Source organism: the organism of the source record quoted next, unplaced genomic scaffold (assembly GCF_019419815.1).
Source record: "Pyrus x bretschneideri cultivar Hongxiangsu unplaced genomic scaffold, Pyrus_bretschneideri_v1 Contig62, whole genome shotgun sequence".
Taxonomy (NCBI): domain Eukaryota; kingdom Viridiplantae; phylum Streptophyta; class Magnoliopsida; order Rosales; family Rosaceae; genus Pyrus; species Pyrus x bretschneideri.
The window spans coordinates 1,173,663-1,192,090 of record NW_025999801.1 but is presented as its reverse complement, the minus strand read 5'-3'; the positions used below and the strand labels follow the sequence as shown (position 1 = coordinate 1,192,090).

General features: G+C 37.6%; 2 protein-coding genes across 3 annotated transcripts; one reads left to right on the top strand and one right to left on the bottom strand.

Moving 5' to 3' along the window:
• The first annotated feature begins 267 nt into the window (after positions 1-267).
• On the top strand, positions 268-10,344 carry LOC103946115 (ATP-dependent DNA helicase Q-like 4A). 2 transcript variants are annotated; one of them, XM_048572664.1, is made up of 26 exons: positions 268-450; positions 540-644; positions 732-902; positions 1,737-1,794; positions 1,951-2,382; positions 2,718-2,888; positions 2,976-3,106; positions 3,362-3,740; positions 3,829-3,960; positions 4,246-4,332; positions 4,428-4,555; positions 5,019-5,139; positions 5,237-5,388; positions 5,488-5,623; positions 5,920-6,043; positions 6,117-6,187; positions 6,307-6,375; positions 6,662-6,790; positions 6,892-7,050; positions 7,175-7,255; positions 7,338-7,499; positions 7,653-7,708; positions 8,601-8,730; positions 9,064-9,158; positions 9,366-9,443; positions 9,517-10,344. In XM_048572664.1, exons 2-26 carry the CDS (start codon positions 622-624, stop codon positions 9,905-9,907), a joined length of 3,666 nt encoding a protein of 1,221 aa, XP_048428621.1. In that variant the 5' UTR covers positions 268-450; positions 540-621; the 3' UTR covers positions 9,908-10,344. The 2 variants fall into 2 exon arrangements, with proteins under 2 accessions (XP_048428621.1, XP_009355024.2); XM_009356749.3 differs by having other exon boundaries at positions 540-650.
• Positions 10,345-10,566: 222 nt separating this feature from the next.
• On the bottom strand, positions 10,567-12,889 carry LOC103946116 (probable gamma-secretase subunit PEN-2). Its single transcript, XM_009356750.3, has 2 exons — positions 12,478-12,889; positions 10,567-10,887 (listed from the first exon to the last, which is right to left on the bottom strand). The coding sequence occupies exons 1-2, from the start codon at positions 12,734-12,736 to the stop codon at positions 10,727-10,729; spliced, it is 420 nt and encodes a 139-aa protein (XP_009355025.1). The 5' UTR covers positions 12,737-12,889; the 3' UTR covers positions 10,567-10,726.
• Between the last annotated feature and the right edge of the window lie 5,539 nt (positions 12,890-18,428).

Sequence of the window (18,428 nt, the reverse complement as noted above, 5' to 3'; positions counted from 1 at the left end):
CCTGCAATCTTTTTGTGTTATAATTACAAAATTAAAAAATATGATATTTTGTATCCGTTTCTCTCATGTTCCTATCAAAGATTATCCCTTTAACTTTTGCTTATTTATAACAATTATTTGATTTTAATAAAAATTTTAGTTGAAAATGTGGTGGCAAATTATAAACGGTATAAAAAAAAAATTAAAAATCATAGAGTTGAAAATATAACCTCGAACAAATTATTTGGTTTTAAGCCAAAATAATATATCCCGCCACTAGTCACCGCGCCTTCTTTTGAAACTCCCTCACTCTCTCTCTCTCTCTCTCTCTCCCCCGTTAGAGAGACAACCCTGAAATCTCAGTTGCCGTAGCATCGACCACCGAAGGAAACCGTACGTCTCCAGGCGCCTCACTAGCATTTCTAGGGTTTCATTTCAGCAGAGCGTCTTCGGATTAGTGCAATTTTCAAGGTATAAATTTTCCCCTTCTCATCCCACTTCCAGCAATCCCAAATTTGCCGTGTTTTCCTTGCTCTTCAACCACTTCGTCCTTTTCGTAGAAAGCCCGGATTCATTCAATCCGCAGCAGATTTTGGCGCGAAGAAGCTCCATTGATCCCGAATACGCAAATGTGTTGGAGCAATGAATAGGGCATCGCATATGAGGCAAGAGTAAGAGGAACAAAGATACAGCATTTTTACTTTTCATTTTCCGGATTGCTTGTTATTTATTTGGAATTCGGGTATGTGCAGTCGTCCCAATCTGGGGCAAGATTTCTGCGCCCAGACGCCTTTTAAGGCTAATTTGTTGGAACATGTCAATGCACTTAATAATTTCTCGTGCCCACATAACATTCTGAGCTCAAATTTCATTTTCTCCTTACCAACACAAAAACCTCATGCCGAAGGGGCAATGGGTTCCGGGTATGTCGCGGTGATACATGTTTTGTTTATTTTTTGTTGGGTTTTTTCCTACTGTTATTTCATTTTAGCTTGAGGATTACTTGTTATTTGGTGACAACTTGACACCAGTTTTTGTATTTGGTGATTGTGGTCGTTTGGTTGGGTAAAATACAGCTCGTGTTTGTGTTAGCTGCAGGATTTATTGTTTGTTTCCGCTAATTCTAAGTTTCATCTACCTTAGTAATTAGGGCCGGTTCTGAGATTTTAGGGGTATGGGTCCCTACATAAGAGAACCCCGACATAGTGAAGCTAATTTATATGTCTATAGTTGTATTAATAAGGTATCTAAAATTTCAAATCAACAATAATCATGAAAATAAAACACAATTTAGAGCAAAGCCAGCAGAACCAAATTGAAAAAACATAAAAGTGATTCCTATTAATACAGATGGAGACCATTATTTCTCTTATTCATATACAAATCCTACAATGTTTCCCTAAGATGAGATCATTTTACACAAACCAAGGTGGAACATATATACATGATATCATCATTTAGGGACCCTTTGAGATTGGGGTCCTGTGCAAGGGCACCTATTGCACTTGGCCAAAGCCGCCATTGTTTGCGATAGATATATAATACATCATTTTAAGAATGGATGCCTTTGTGAATTCCATTTTTTGTTTTCCTCGAATCCAATAATTGATGACTGTTGGATACTCCTCGTTCGTGATGGTAGACATGGATTTTTATACAACTAATGATACTATTATCTCAAAGCATTTAACCTGGTGTATATCTTGAGTCAATTGGGAGTTTTTTCCTTCTAACAAAGGTTCTCTTTATGCTTTTAGCTCAATGGCTTGTCCAATTCAGAATACTGAAAGATTACAGAGTGCACAAGTTCAAAAGGTAACCATGTTGGATGAGGGGTAGTCAATCTCATTTGTCTTTTTGACTTGGTTAATTGGTTTTTTCAACATTTTTGACAAACTGGGGTTCTACCAGCCCTTTCCTGCCAAAGCTTTCTGATTTGGCTTTTGCTTCTGAATTGGGAAATTTTGGCAGGCTTGGCATGCTCTTTCCAATCTTCAGATTTCTTGTAGGAACTACACAAAACCTGGAAAAACTCTTCTAGTTAAGGATGTTAATGCAGAGTGTCGTCGTGATGTTGGAACAACAACTTTGCCAAGCTCATGCAACATTGATAAGAGTCGCGCACATATGCCAACACATCAATACATGAATGGAACTAATACCAGGAACAGTGAAGCGGCAACTTGTTCGGGCAATCCGTTTCCGTCAAGTAATGTTAATGTTGCAGATGCAGGGAAAAATCTTGGACGGCAAAGTCAGTTCAGAGCATCAATGGTCAACAGTTCTGATGCTCGGGCGTTGGATTTATCTCTTGGCAACAATAGTGTTCATACCCGCCAAGGGAAAGACTCTGCAAAAGTTTTTGTTAATGACCTGGACGACGACGATGATGGCATTCTTGAGGTAATTCATATCACTATTTTAGATCATTGTGGTTTAGTTGTTGCTTATTTAATCTGGCTATTTTGGTAAATATCTGTTGAATAAGGCTACTACTGTCAAGATCTAAATGAAAGTTCACTAACTAGCATGTGGTTGTTACAGTTCTACTTAAGTGCTATTTTGTATGGTGACTTAATTGCTACTAGTCAATCCATGTTACGGGTTATGTATCATTTGGACTACTCGTGTGTAAAATTTGAACATTGTTTTATGTTTCTATTTTCCCCAAGGCTTATGTTGTGTTGTCTTTGTTCGTGCAAATGTTGATTTCACTGAACTCATTTACTTTGGTTCAGAATATTGATGTTGACCAGATAGTGGAACAGTACCAATCAAGTTGCACGCCTCAACCATCAATTTCCAAGCTTCCACCCATTGCTCCCTTTATAGATAAAGATAATATTGCAAGACAAGCTGCTACTAGTTTGCCACCGGAATTGTGTTCAAATTGCAGTCATGGGTTTAAGGTATGCTTGTCATCTATATTCTGCTTTTTGTGGCTCCATCTAAATATGTGGACAGCTTAATGTGCCTAATTCCTGAATGTGATACAGATAGGACTTTGCCCAGAAGCTGCAAGTCATTTGCAGGAAATGAAGGATACCCTAATTATCATATCAAATGAACTGCTTGATGATGTTAATGACCTCAGTCCAGAACAAATAAATAAGCTTCGCCAAGATAGGTTTACATACCACCCCCTTTCATCTTGATTTGATTTTCTTTGTGAGAGTCAAGGTATATCTATATTGAGGGAATTGTGGATAACAATAAACAAGTGAAAGAAAAGAACTGGCGGAAAAATGCTCTGGTTCTCTACAAGTCATGTATTATGCAACAAAGCTTCAGACTGTTATTTTTGGATTTTTGGTTCACATTTATTATTATTTTGTTATATTTTACAAAGTCATAAAGGAAAACAGTGTATTCCCATTGTTAGGTTACAGCTTAATAAGCAGATTCAGCAGCTTGAGAGATATCTTTGTAACAACTCATTGGACGAAGAAAGGCGAAAGTCACATTTTTCTGCATCAACAACAACTCCCAGGCCTTTCCAATGTGAAACACCTCAAGCAGCTGCATTCAGGACTGATCCCATGAGATTTGATTCACAGGTTCATCCACATAATGAGTCTGGAGGATATGACAGATGTAATTCATCATCAGTTTCATTCTCTTCTGTTGATAGGCTTGATTTCTCATCTTGTCCTGTTGAGAGGGAACCATACATTTCAAAGTTTGTTGAAGTTAACTACATTGAAGGTTCTAAGGACAAAAAATGGAGTAGTGATAATTTTCCATGGACCAAAAAGCTGGAGGTGCTAATCTAGATCATTCCCATAGTTCATATTAGTATTATCTTTCATTATTATTTTGTAATTGTTGTCCTACTGCTACCACTTTCAGGATGGTAACAAGAAAGTGTTTGGAAATCACTCTTTCCGCCTCAACCAAAGAGAGGTCATTAATGCTACGATGAGTGGCTATGATGTTTTTGTTTTAATGCCAACTGGAGGGGGTAAGAGCTTGACATATCAGGTAAAAGAATTATTTTTTGGAACTTCTTACGAGATAAGTCATTTCTGTTTAAGGCTTACCATAGAAACTGTTCACTTAGAAGCAGTTCTATTGTTTGGTCATCTTAAGTCTGTAGTCTTTATTTGTATGGTCATGCTTAGTTTACTGGTTCAGTTTCTTTATTTGTAGGCCAAGTACCTTGCATCTCCATCATTTGTTCCCTGTAGAGTAGTCTCATTCTTTACGGTAAAGTAGACATTATACTGTCTAGACTAAAGGGTTTACTTGCGTTTATGTACCTTGTAGCTCCCTGCGCTAATTTGTCCAGGAATAACATTGGTTATTTCTCCCCTTGTATCACTTATTCAAGATCAAATAATGCATTTATTGCAGGTAATGTTTCTTTCCATCCCTTAGTTCATTTATACTGTTTCACTTCCTGCTATCGATTACATTGCGTGCTCATGTCCTGTTCTGGCATGTGTTAGGCAAATGTTCCTGCTGCTTACCTAAGTGCCAATATGGAGTGGACTGAACAACAGGAAATACTTAGAGAACTAAATTATGAGTATTGTAAATACAAGCTGTTATATGTCACCCCAGAGAAAGTTGCTAAGTGAGTATTTGTTTATCTTATATGCTTGCAAACATCGTTCATTTGTATTCCCTCTATTACTTTAAAAACAGCATTTTATTGGTAGGTATAGTGTCAATAGAAAGGTACTGGAAACTAACAAGTTTGTGTTATTTACAACTACTATATGTGAATCGACTCTTTCAGTAGTCAAACACGATAAATATATCTTACAACTGATGTAAGTAATTTGTGTTGTCTGCTAATTAGGGAATGTGAATTGGCATTTATTTTGGCTGTTGATTGTTGGAATCATTGAGAACACTGTACTTTTTATTTAATTATCTTCTATTTCTTGACCTTGTCAAGTCATTTCTAACCACTAACATGAATATCCAGCCTTATAATAATTTCTGTTTCAATTGCAATTGAAATGATTGCTATGGTGTTAAGTACTGACTCAGTCTGCATAACTTTTTAAGAAGCCAATCTTTCTTGTCTGCAGAAGTGATGCTCTTTTACGGCAGTTGGAGAATTTAAATGCTCGTCAATTGCTTTCTAGGATTGTTATTGATGAAGCTCATTGTGTGAGTCAGTGGGGGCATGATTTCAGACCAGATTATCAGGTTGTGGCCTTAAAAAGTATTCAAGTTCATGGCAATGGGATTTTTCTTCTCGATTGGTACACCATTTTAATGTCAAGCTATTCTTTAAAATGCCCAGGCTCTTGGTATCTTGAAACAGAAGTTCCCAAATACTCCAGTTTTGGCTTTAACAGCTACTGCAACCGCTAGTGTAAAAGAAGATGTTGTGCAAGCTCTTGGTCTTGTTAACTGCATTGTTTTCCGGCAAAGTTTTAATCGTCCAAATTTACGGCAAGTGTTAAACAAGGAATCTGTTTTACAAATTTCAAATCATACTTTTTCTAAACTGTCATTTGAAGTTGAAATGATAATTCGTTCTGTGAATTGCAGGTATTCTGTTGTTCCCAAGACTAAGAAGTGTGTGGATGACATTGACAAGTTCATTAAAGAAAATCATTACGATGAAAGTGGAATAATTTATTGTCTCTCAAGAATGGACTGTGAAAAAGTTGCTGAAAGATTACAGGTTTGACCTTATCTTGGTCCCTTTGTAGTTCAATGGAGTCTTATGCTCTTTTTATGTTTTCTTGAGAAAGATAAAAAATGGTTCCATGTGCACTGATTCATTATGTGGGTTTATTAACTTCTTTTCTGTATATTATACATGGAAAGTCTTGTATTGTTGCTTAATCATTTATTGCTTGAAGCTTCTTGAACATGTATCTACTGTTTGCTAATTGTGTAATCTATGACTTTTGATATGATGAAATTTGTTTACTTTCTTTCTGGTTAGTTTTGCTTGAGAGTGCATCTGTTGTTCAGGAATGTGGCCATAAAGCAGCATTTTACCATGGTAATATGGATCCTGCTCAGCGTGCCTTTGTCCAGAAGCAGTGGAGTAAAGATGAAATCAACGTTATATGTGCTACAGTGGCATTTGGAATGGGTACTTTAGTTTTTGCTGATTTCTGCCTTCATTAATAAGGGACACCATTACCAATATTGGAATTGGAATTCAGGTATCAACAAGCCAGATGTCCGCTTTGTAATCCATCACTCTCTCCCGAAGTCTATTGAAGGCTACCATCAGGTATCAGAGTGTTGGACTTTTGGAATTTAGCTATTCTTCTGCTTATTTCTTAGTAATGGTTTATGCATGGGAAGCTTAGATTAAGGATTCTTTTAGCTTACTACGTCACTATGTTTCAGGAGTGTGGTCGAGCTGGTAGAGATGGTCAGCATTCATCTTGTGTGTTGTATTACAGTTACAGTGACTATGTAAGTTGGAGTAGTAAAACTTGTATCTACTTGATTCTTGTCAGTTCTGTATTTGGACAATGAGTAAGCATTGGAATGCGAACGGCCTGTAGGTCAAGTGGCATGTCCTCTCACCAGTTCAACACCTGTTTGGGTGCTTAACTCAATATTTCAATAAATAAATGCAAATAGAAAAAGGAAATACAAGTTTGCATTTTGGTTGTTTAATTTGATCATCTTAAAAAAGTAGGGGAATAATATTTTTAAATTTTCTCTGCTTACATATATCTCTATAATTCTTTTGCAGATTCGAGTAAAGCATATGATTAGTCAAGGAGTTATAGAGCAAAGCCCACTGACATCTGGATACAATCGTATCAATACTGCTAATTCTGGGAGAGTACTGGAAACGAATACCGAAAATCTTTTGCGCATGGTACTTGATTTTGGCTTCATGTGTAGTTTTTGAGGTTTTACTATTGCATACCTCTTGTTTCGTCAGACATGTACTAAATAAAATGATCTAAAAATTTGCAGGTTAGTTATTGTGAAAATGGTGTTGATTGCCGACGACTTCTACAACTTATTCATTTTGGAGAAAACTTTGATTGTGCAACCTGCAAAAAGACGTGTGATAATTGTTTGAAGATTAAAAGTTTCAGTGAGAAGGATGTCACTGAAATCGCAAAGCAACTGGTTTGTAACGATAATAATTTTTAGGAGATGTTGGCCAATGTTTCTATTGATGAATGTCAATTCCTTGCAACAGTTTGCAAATCCTTGCATTGTCTGTGTATTCACTTCTGCCACATGTGCTCAGGTTGAACTGTTGAAGTTAACAGGGCAGCAGTTTTCGTCATCTCATATTCTAGAAGTCTACAGGGGCTCCTTAAACCAATTTGTATGCTTTAATTTTAAGAAATGTACTGTCCTTTCTATCTTATTTTCATTCATCGATTATAATGTTATGTTTGTATTGTTAGGTCAAGAAACACAGGCATCAGACTGTGAGACTGCATGGAGCAGGAAAACATCTAGCCAAGGGTGAAGCTTCTCGTGTATTACGTCATCTTGTTACCGAGGACCTTCTTGTTGAGGAAGTCAAGAAAAGTGATGTTTATGGATCTGTATCGTCAATACTAAAGGTACTTTTAATTCTTTCAGTTCACTTATGCTGGGTTTTTCATGAAGATCACCATCCTTGAAAAGAGCAAACTAGGCAAGAAAATACCACTTACTGTCATCGCTGCTTGTTAGTTTTTGTACAGTAATTACATGTGTCATTTTTTTTCTTTCAGGTTAATGAACAGAAAGCGCGCGAACTTTTCTCTGGCAGGAAGACAGTTTTAATAAGGTTTGGCTTTCCAGTCATACCACATTTTGGCTTTATTCTCACTATTATTTTTGCTAGTTCCCTACGAGTATTGTACTAAGATGTCAAAGATCTTTGCATTAGATGCTTAAGAACTTGTTTTTATCTCCATCTACCATGCATGTGCAGCGTGTCCAATACTATTACTGTCAGCTGGGGATGGACTTGTGGTAGATCCACCTTGTTCAAAGGACCCCCACTCCCATTCATCTTCATTGGTCTCCCCTAAACTGCGTATCAAAAATTTAGAATCTGTTTGGAACACATTCAAGTTTTGTTATATACCATACGTTTTCAAAATTTTGAATACGAATACACTTTACAGCTGATGGGATATTTGGTTTCTAGGTTCTAGTCAGGTTCACCAAAAATCCTTCAACTGCGGTGAACATGCCTACCTGCTTAGAATAATTGTCCATTAACAACCATGAATAACATCGTCCATAGGATCTGCTTGCTGAAATCCCTCCACGAAACCCATAAAACTAAATTTCTCTTATTTGCGTCATATTTAGTTAGCATTAGTCAACTAAAGCTTTTGCATGTTTCCTCTTTGTGGTTTCTGAGCCGCTAGTTATCAGTCTAGCATTCGTCTTTTGTTACTAGAAAAGCTTTCACAAACTTGCATGATATCTTACACGGTTTATATTCATCATTGATTGCTAAGTGAGATGATCATGTTTGTACTCCAACCATCGTAATAATATGTTCTTTTTATCTAATCTTGTTCTTATATTGTGCTATGATATGCTTCTTTCACTTAAATGCTTTTAGTCTTGTGAATGTCAATTGAAGTCTGTAAGTTTTTGTTCCTTTTCTGCCCTATAAACCTGCTCGCAACAATATTGTGACTGACATCTTAAATATATTGTAGATTCCCTTCCACATTAAAAGCTTCCAAACAGAAAAACCCCGAAGCGATTTCAGCTAAAGGCTCACTGACATCTGGGATGCAGAGCCCTCCAATTACTGGCACTGAACAACCTCAATCAAAAGGAGATTTGGTATGTTCATAGGTTTAGATGCATTATATAGGATCTGAAGCGTTTATAGACTTAGATGCATTATATAGGATCTGAAGCATTCGTCTGGTCTTATATATTCTTCTTCTTGGTCAAGTTTGTCTCCTGCCTAGGCCGAACTCAAAACCTTGACCTTTATGCCTGAAACCTAAGCAGTCAACAGGAACAGATGCGCACATATTACATGTGTACACAGATACATATTTCAGATTTATATGTCGGCAAGACACTATTCTGCTTGCTGAAGTATCTGACTACCATGAGGGCTAAGTCGACCTTCGTCAATTGATTTGTTTATCTGAAATTTCATTACAGGTTCTGTACACGAAAATATTTTCTGCTTTGAAAATGCTTCGAACTAATATCATTAGAGAAGCTGGTGATGGTGTCATGGCACACCACATATTTCCGTAAGATTCTTACTCTTTTTCCTCATCCCAATAGAATAAATCTGTTTCATACCTGTTTGTTTTCAGAGGAAAGAAGGAAAAGTAATTTTGGAAAGTTGCTACTCTTTCGGAGTTAGGAATTTTTATCCCGGGGTGTCACTATACATGTCTTCATTTGTCCCTTCGATCTTTAAAGATGTTTCCTGATTTTTTGCCATTTCGAGTCAGGAATACAACGATTAAAAACATAAGCAGCAAAATGCCTAGAACGAAGGATGAACTCCTCGAGATAAATGGCATTACCCAGTAAGTTTCAAGTTATATGATTATATGATGCTACCTAAGAAACAATATACTGAACTTGTTTGGCTTAATGCAGAATTAAGGTGGCCAGGTACGGAGATCGAATACTTGAAACAATTGAAGCTGCCATAAAGGAATACTTCAAAACAGATAAAAACAGCAGCGGTAGCAATGACAGCAACGATATAAAGAGGAAAAGAGATGGTAACAAGGATCGGAAGCAAATTTTTGAAGATGACGACTTCAGAAGCACAGATAGATCGAAGAAGAGGGCTCTAAAGACGCAGAGCAATACTATTGAGACCTTCCGTTATGTGGAGCCAGATTACAGTGAATTCATAGATGATGAATTAGACTTATCTGGTTATGACTTTGAAGCTAATGTTCCGGATATGAAAACCAATCAGAACGGTGGCGGAAGAGTGCTGCCACAGTGGTCAACTCCTGGAAGTGGGCGACATCGGTAGAATTTTATTCTTTTGCATCGAATTAGGAAGATGTGGGCGGTGAGACTCCGAAGACGACCATGCATTTCCGGCTGCTGGAACAAGGCTGTGTCCCATCTAACGGATCATGTCTTACGTTTATTGTCAGAATACTTGTGTATTTGAATATCAGATCTAAGTTACAATGGTGTCCAACCATATGAACTAGTATAATGTAAAAAATTATGAGGGTAGTGGAAGGTAAACGCCGCAGAAGGGTTTTTGCCATTGGTTCTTTATCGTGGTCCAACCCTTCTGCGCCATTGGTTCTTTATCGTGGCCTGAAACTTTCGGACCACGGAGGTTGGAGACAGGAGCTTCTGAGAACAAAAATGAAGCGATTCACAAACAGCCTAAAATGGATATCAGCTTATCCGAGTAAAGGGACTATCTAATACATATTTTTCAGCTTTGTTCGATTGATTTGGGTTTTTTGTTCACGTTTGAAGTAGAATCGCACGTAAGATGCATCGTGGCCATTGGTTTATAATTATGCATTCTCTTCCATGGATACCATATTTCGCTTGTTCGACATTGATTTACCTGACGTTTGATTTGAAATGTGTATTCAACTTTTGAGTAGCCGGAAGCGGAAAAACGATAGTTCTGAGATCGAACTCTAAACTTGTTACAAAGTTATCTAACATTTAACAAGTGCTTCCAATATATAACGTCACTTATTGTTTTAACAATCAAACAGCCTGTCCTCTGTTAACCTAATGCAAATGTTTGACGAAGAAAAAAGAGTAGACACAGAGGAAGTGTTTCGTAATGGTGAAGTTCGAAAGAGAAGGCATAGACTTAGCTCCAACCCGTCAAGCCAAGTCTGTCAGCGAGATTGTACATAACGAGTTGATCCCAAACATGGCCGAAAAGGTGCTCCCCTCCAATAGCAAATGTAAGTGCCCATGACAAGAGAAGAGCAGTAAATACCGTGAATCCAACTGCTGATCTTAAAACATCTGAAATAAGAGAGTTTTATCAAAAAACAACAGCCAAAAACAGAAGCTCTATAATTATTATACATATAAGTTCCAGAATGTCAAACGATCACATACACTTCATGGCATGATGTATTAAGAAGCTCAAATTTTACACCGCAAACAACCCAGCACATCTATTCAGTCATGCAGCACTTATATCTTATATGAAAACACCCGAAACATTTGCTTTAAAAATAACTGACCGGTAGCAACAACCAAACACATCTATTTGAAACATCATGTCAGTACCATCTAGGCAGGATAGGAGAATTGGGGAGGTCAAATCATCAAGAGGTATTTTCTTTTAACATCAACCATTTAAATATTTTTCAGTTACCCTTGAACAATCACTGCAAAAGGAAATTTGAATTTGAACGGTTTCGTGTAGCTAGATGGGAGTATGTCAAGAATCAAATAACAAAGATGTAATAGGGTTAATTTATACATATTGTTAATTCAAGTTGTAATCATCTCTAACATTCCTAGGTGGGAGACAACATCCTTCCCCCTTTTCAACTTCTCATATTTCGGTCTGGCCAAAAAAGTTACAAAATTGAAAACTTATTGTTCTATCTAGTTCAATCAAAATATTATCTTTGGATAATAACCCCTGAACACATAAACCTTCCCTGATAATAAGTATTCACCTAAAAGTTGTTGGTCTAGCTGTCAGGTCCTTGGTTTGCTCCCAAGTGGTCTGGGGTTCGACAACATAATTCATAGAATCAGAGAGAAACCAGAACCACAAAAACCTGAAATTTGTTCCTCACATTCAACATTTTGCACTTTCTCTAAAGAAACTAATAAAGCTTAGCCAATGCAGGCGGTATTCACCAACTTCCCCTCTTTTGAAACAAAAAGGCCACTTAAAACCCCTTTGGGCATAGAGAATACATAAACATCACAATCTGCCTCACGAGATGTTTTTAGAAAGTTTGGATTTCATCATATTCGCTTATAATTGGGAGAAGCTTTGGAAAAACAAGGGTCAAGTCGAGCAACGACACCACATGTTCTAGTGTTTGATCAAGGTCAGTTATTTTCTGGAGTTTCCTGCCTCCCCAAAATTGTAGGATTTTTTGCCAAGTAAGTTTGGGGAATTTCCGGTATCAAAAAATGAAAACAAAATGGAAGAAGCTTGAACAGCACCTAATTCCTTTATATGTCCAAAGTAGCGACATGAAAAACTAAGGACCTATTTACAAATGCCTTCAAAATAGCTATACGCGCTTTCAGATCACCTAAAGCACTTTTGACCATATTTGACAGAAAAAGTTAAAAGTGCTTCGGATTTCAAAAAAGCACCTGAATTTTTATTAAAAATTACAATGTGCTTCTAAAAGAAGCACTTTTACTGTAAGTGTAGTTCCAAACGAGCCCTAAACCAAATGCGCGGAATTTCAGTCTGACATTATCAAAACAGAACAGAAACCCAGAAATCCAGAAATGATCTCCAAAATAAAAACTTTGTTTGCTTAGTTTTTCCTCAATCAACAAACACAACACAAATCCAAATTAGAAAAAGTCCAACAGAAAAATCAATCGGCAGAGAGAGAAAGAGGGGCATACAGTGGTGAATGCGAGGGAAGGAGCGGGAGTGGCGGAGGACGGGCCAGAAGTAGAAGCAGTTGAGGGCCCAAAGCCAAGGGAGCAGAGCGAAGCCGAACTTGTAAAATCTACGCGCGTAGCTCACTGACTCTTCCTCTGACAGACCCAGTGGGCCGTCTATGGTGGGCCACCTCAGCGATGCAGACGGAATCGGAATCGGGTTTCTTCTCGGGCTAGGGTTCAGGTTCGGAATTTCCGAGTTACTCCGTGAAGCTTCCATCTACAACAATACCTCCTCCGCCCAATCCTGTGAAGTTGGAAACGACGTCGCCTTGCTGCCTGTTGATTCCCTTGATGTTCGTTGGTGTTGTGTTCGGCAAGGAAGGCAACCAAGAAATGGAATGAAGTAATGAACCGATTCTGCAGGTAGCCTTTGCTGTTGCCTTCCCATTGTCTTAAATGAGTAATGTTATATTGACTAATTTTTTTTAGATCAAATGTATAAATATGTAAGGAAGGAAATTATAGCAAATATTTCTCAATTTTAACTCAATTGGAGTAATGATCTCTCAACTAAAATTTCATAACCATTAGTCCCTTACCTCCTTAAAACGTGCGACTATGATCATTTTCTTCAATTTCGTAGAACTTTTGTCAAAATGAATCATGTTCCATGAATCTATGCACATGAGGTTGAATCGAGGGGCAAATATGGAAAATCAAATGAGAAAAATTGTAGCAATGGTCGCTCAACTTTAACCCAAATGGAGGAATAGTCTCTCAACTTTAATGTAATTAAAGCAATGGTCCTTCAATTTTAGCCTAATTATAGAAATGGTTCTTTCAATATAACTCATTTTGGCGGAATTCTAATAGAGTTATCGAAAATGATCATAGTTGCACGTCTTAATGAGTTAAGGGACTAATGGTCATGAATTTTTAGTTAAAGGACCATTACTTTAATTAGGTTAAAGTTTAGAGACGATTGCTACAATTTTCTCATATGTAATGTATAACCGATAGAAATTAAATACGTTGAACAACATTTAGTAATAATTCAATTACTAATAATTATGCCATATAGTCTTTAAAATGTAGTTTAAATTGACTGTCTACTTAGCATTACTCATTTAATAATATAGTCATAAAAATTGATGGAATTTAAATCTTATGCACCTGAAACTTAGTACTACGATCGAATAGATTTCCTCTTCATTTGTAAGTGAGAGGTCTGAAGTTCGATTCATGTTAAGGGCGAAGTAAAACCACATTGTTGCTAGCCTATTGTGAAGATTAACACACCTCCTTTCCGTAGTGTAGATAATATCTTTGTTAAAAAAAAAAAAATCCTTCTACACCTACAATTTCCTGTAACCTATTTTATTTGTTGACATTTGACTATTCATTTAAACGCTATTTAAAAATATTAACTCCTAAAATTATCTTCCCAATAAAAAATTGCTAATAAAGAATAAATTGTCAAAAGACACGTCTTAAGTTATTAGTGTTATAAAAGGGTTAAAGTTTGAGAGATAACCTTTTAAGTGGTAGGTGCAAGGTAGATGTAAAATGCCACACAAAAACTATAGCACAGACAGATAATAAAAGGCAGAGGAAAATATGATGTTATTGATATTTCTCTCTTGTATTTCTTCTTCATCTATCATCTGTTACATGCGAGTGCTCTATTTATAGAGCAATTCGAACTGATGCAGTTAATGCATCTTGAAAATTAAAATGTAACTCTGACACTTTCATTCAGTATGGGCATTGAAAACTTTGCCCATGCAGATGACTAGCTTTGTAGGCATTCATTGCCAACAGAAGTTTGAGACTTTTCAACACTCTCCCTTGGATGCCCACATATCAACATGAGTTGCCTCGTTAAAACCTTGCTTGGAAAAACCCAGTGGGAAAAAAAAACCATAGCGAAGGAAAAAGAGTACAACTTTTCCTGAATTGTTGATATAGTGTCAAGTATGCTTATGTTGCCTCGTTAAAACCTTGATAGGAAAAACCCAGTGGGAAAAATCCTAATCGAAGGAAAAAGAGTACAACAAGCATGTATCATGGATACTCCCCCTGATATGTTTCTCCCCCTGATTCCGCATTTTCCAAATTTAGCTGTTTGGTAAGTCGACGTAATCCGATGCCTTGCACTAACTTCTGAAATGTGCACTTTGGTAGAGATTTGGTGAACAAGTCTGCCAGATTTTCATTTGAACGGATTTGTCTGACTTCAATAACTTTAGCCTTCTGAAGCTCATGAGCACTGAAAAACTTTGGAGATATGTGTTTAGTCTTATCGCCCTTGATGAATCCTTCCTTCATTTGGGCAACACAAGCTGCATTATCTTCATGGATGACAGTTGGATTGTCTGTCTTCGAAGTTAGACCACATGAATTCCGGATATGATGGATCATTGATCTTAACCAAGAACATTCACGACTTGCTTCATGTAAAGCAAGTATTTCTGAATGATTTGAAGATGTAGCAACTAATGTTTGCTTGGTTGAGCGCCATGAGATTGCTGTATCTCCATTCTTAAACACATATCCAATTTGTGAGCGTGCTTTATGCGGATTAGAGAGGAAGCCAGCATCTGCATATCCAACAAGGACCTGGTCATCTGTGGAGTTCTTTGAGTAGAAGAGACCCATGTCTGTTGTCCCACGAAGGTATCGCAATACATCTTTGATACCCTTCCAATGGCGAATTGTTGGAGCAGAGCTATACCTTGCTAACAAATTAACTGAAAAAGCTATATCTGGTCTAGTACATTGTGCTAAATACAACAAAGCACCTACTGCACTCAAAAATGGTACTTCTGGACCAAGGACCAGCTCATCATCTTCTTTTGGACGAAATGGATCTTTCTTAATGTCCAAAGAACGAACGACCATTGGCGTGCTTAGTGGATAAGCCTTGTTCATACCAAATCGCTTCAAGATTTTTTCAATGTAAGCTGATTGGTGAACCAAAATTCCACTAGCACAATGCTCGATCTGCAGGCCGAGACAATATTTTGTTTTTCCAAGGTCTTTCATTTCAAATTCGCTTTTCAGATATTCAGCAGTTTTATTGAGCTCTTCAGGAGTCCCAACTAGATTCATATCATCAACATATACTGCCACTATAGCGAATCCAGAATTGGATTTCTTAATGAACACACAAGGGCAAATAACATTGTTGATATACCCTTCTTTGATCAAATACTCACTGAGACGATTATACCACATTCGTCCAGATTGCTTCAGACCATACAATGATCGCCTTAATTTGATCGAGAGCATACCTCGTGGTTTATTACTTGTTTCAGGCAACTTAAGTCCTTCTGGGACTTTCATATAGATGTCAGTATCTAATTCTCCATATAGATACGCAGTGATGACATCCATAAGTCGCATGTCAAGTCTTTCTGAAACCACTAAACTTATTAAGTAACGGAACGTAATTGCGTCCATTATAGGAGAGTATGTCTCCTCATAATCAATTCCAGGTCTTTGAGAAAAACCTTGTGCAACGAGTCGTGCTTTGTATCTTGCGATCTCGTTTTTCTCATTACGTTTCCTTGTGAATACCCATTTGTAACCCACGGGGTTTACGCTAGGCGGGGTTTGGACTACTGGTCCAAAAACATTCCGCTTTTTCAAGGAATTTAATTCTGCCTGGATTGCATCTTTCCACTTAGGCCAATCCTGTCTCTGTTTGCATTCATCAACAGAGCGGGACTCAATATCATCACTTAAGATGATTTCAGTGGCTACTGCAAATGCAAACATATCATCAATGATTATTTCATTCCGATCCCACAATTCATTTGTACATGCATAATTTATGGAGATTTCTTTGCTTTCATGTACTTCTGTCTCTTCAGGGACAGATGTCTCATCAAGGACATTTTCTTTTTCTGGAAGTCCAGAATTATGAATTGTGGATGTATCATTCATTTTCTCTTCCTGAATGATTTCATTTGGATTCAGTTGTGCCCTCGACTTTCTCTTTCGAGGAGCTGAATCTTTTGAACCTGGGGGTCTACCACGCTTCAGGCGTGCACCAGATGAATCATTTGCTGCCACTTTATTTTGTCCAACAGGGACATCAATTCTTGCAGGTGCATTTGCAGCTGGTATATTTGATTTTGTCACTTTCATAGCATCATTAAATGCATCTGGCATTTGATTGGCAATGCTTTGAAGATGAACGATCCTTCTCACTTCATTTTCACATTGAATGTTGCGAGGATCAAAATGAGACAAGGTGGGAACAACCCATGTCAGCTCTTTCCGTTCTTCTGGAACGGTCTTTTCTCCCCCTAACAACGGGAAAATTGTCTCATCAAAATGACAATCAGCAAAACGAGCTGTAAACATATCACCTGTCAAGGGTTCCAAATATCTAATGATAGATGGTGAATCAAAACCCACGTAAATTCCCAGTCTACGCTGAGGTCCCATTTTAGTGCGTTGCAGCGGTGCAATAGGCACATAAACAGCACAACCAAAAACTCGTAAATGGGAAATGTTGGGCTGATGTCCAAACACGAGTTGTACTGAAGAGTATTGATGGTTGGCTATAGGTCTCAATCGAACCAATGATGCAGCATGTAGGATGGCATGTCCCCATGCAGAGACTGGCAATTTGGTTTTCATGAGCAGAGTGCGAGCTATTAACTGAACCCGCTTAATCAATGCTTCTGCTAAACCATTTTGAGTATGGACATGAGGAACAGGGTGTTCAACATCAATGCCCAATGTCATGCAATAATCATCAAAGGTTTGAGACGTAAATTCACCAGCATTATCAAGTCGGATTGACTTAATAGGATAATCTGGGAACTGTGCTCGTAACTTAATTATTTGAGCAAGAAGTCTCGCAAAGGCTACATTCCGAGTAGACAAGAGACAAACATGTGACCATCGGGTAGATGCATCAACCAAAACCATAAAATATCGAAATGGTCCACATGATGGTTGAATAGGCCCACAAATATCCCCTTGAATTCTTTGCAGAAATGATAGGGATTCAGCATCAACCTTTAGTTGTGATGGTCTAATTACCAACTTCCCTTGAGAACAAGCTTTGCAAGGGTTATCATTTGAGGCAGCAATGTGTCTGCTCACTAATGGATGTCCATTAGAGTTGGTAATGATCCTACGCATCATGGTAGATCTTGGATGACCCAGACGGTCATGCCAAAGCATGTAAACCTTTGAATCAATGAACTTCTGGTTCATGACAGTATGTGATTCAATTGTCCTTATGTATGTATAATATAATCCACTCGACATACCACGCAACTTCTCCAATATACGCTTCTGGGTATCATTGGAGGTAATGCATAGATACTCCACATTTTCTTCACTTTTTGTTTCAATGTGGTATCCATTTAGACGTATGTCTTTGAAACTCAACAAATTTCGAGTAGATCGAGTAGCATACAATGCATTATGTATGGACAATATTGTTCCATTTGGTAACATAATCTGGGCTTGCCCTGAACCTTGAATTACATCTGAAGGTCCTGATATTGTTGTTACCCCTACTCTTGTAGGTATTAAGCTTGAGAAATACTTTCGATCACGAAGTATTGTATGTGTGGTTGCACTGTCTGCAAGACAAATATCTCTACCATTTCTCATGTTCTGAGAATAACCACAGTTTTTATCCATGCTCTCTGAGTAAGAGAATCAGAATTAAAAGCAAGTTATAACAAGAAAATTTACATGCCACTTTTATTGAATCTGAGAATACTACAAGTTCATAATAAAAGTACATTAATGATTCAATCGGACCGATATACTTCATTTCCCCTTTCTACAATATAGTCTGAAACATCTAGATGAGTTGTGTTCAACTGCCCTGATAAGTCAAACACTGGATCAGGTATATCCATTGGTCTAGCCTCGTCGAGAAAGTTAGTCTCGACACCCTTCTCCTTGAGGGAGGCTTGATACAGATCCACTAGATG

What these genes read in the sequence shown, in the direction of transcription:
- LOC103946115 (XM_009356749.3), top strand. Translation starts at nt 622, where the DNA reads ATGAATAGGGCATCGCATATGAGGCAAGA. An exon ending in ACCCCAGAGAAAGTTGCTAA is followed by an intron (nt 4,556 to 5,018) that starts GTGAGTATTTGT and finishes TCTTGTCTGCAG; the next exon opens with AAGTGATGCTCTTTTACGGC. An exon ending in TTTAATCGTCCAAATTTACG is followed by an intron (nt 5,389 to 5,487) that starts GCAAGTGTTAAA and finishes TGTGAATTGCAG; the next exon opens with GTATTCTGTTGTTCCCAAGA.
- LOC103946116 (XM_009356750.3), bottom strand. Translation starts at nt 12,736, where the DNA reads ATGGAAGCTTCACGGAGTAACTCGGAAATTCCGAACCTGAACCCTAGC. An exon ending in CTTCCCTCGCATTCACCACT is followed by an intron (nt 10,888 to 12,477) that starts GTATGCCCCTCT and finishes CTCTTATTTCAG; the next exon opens with ATGTTTTAAGATCAGCAGTT.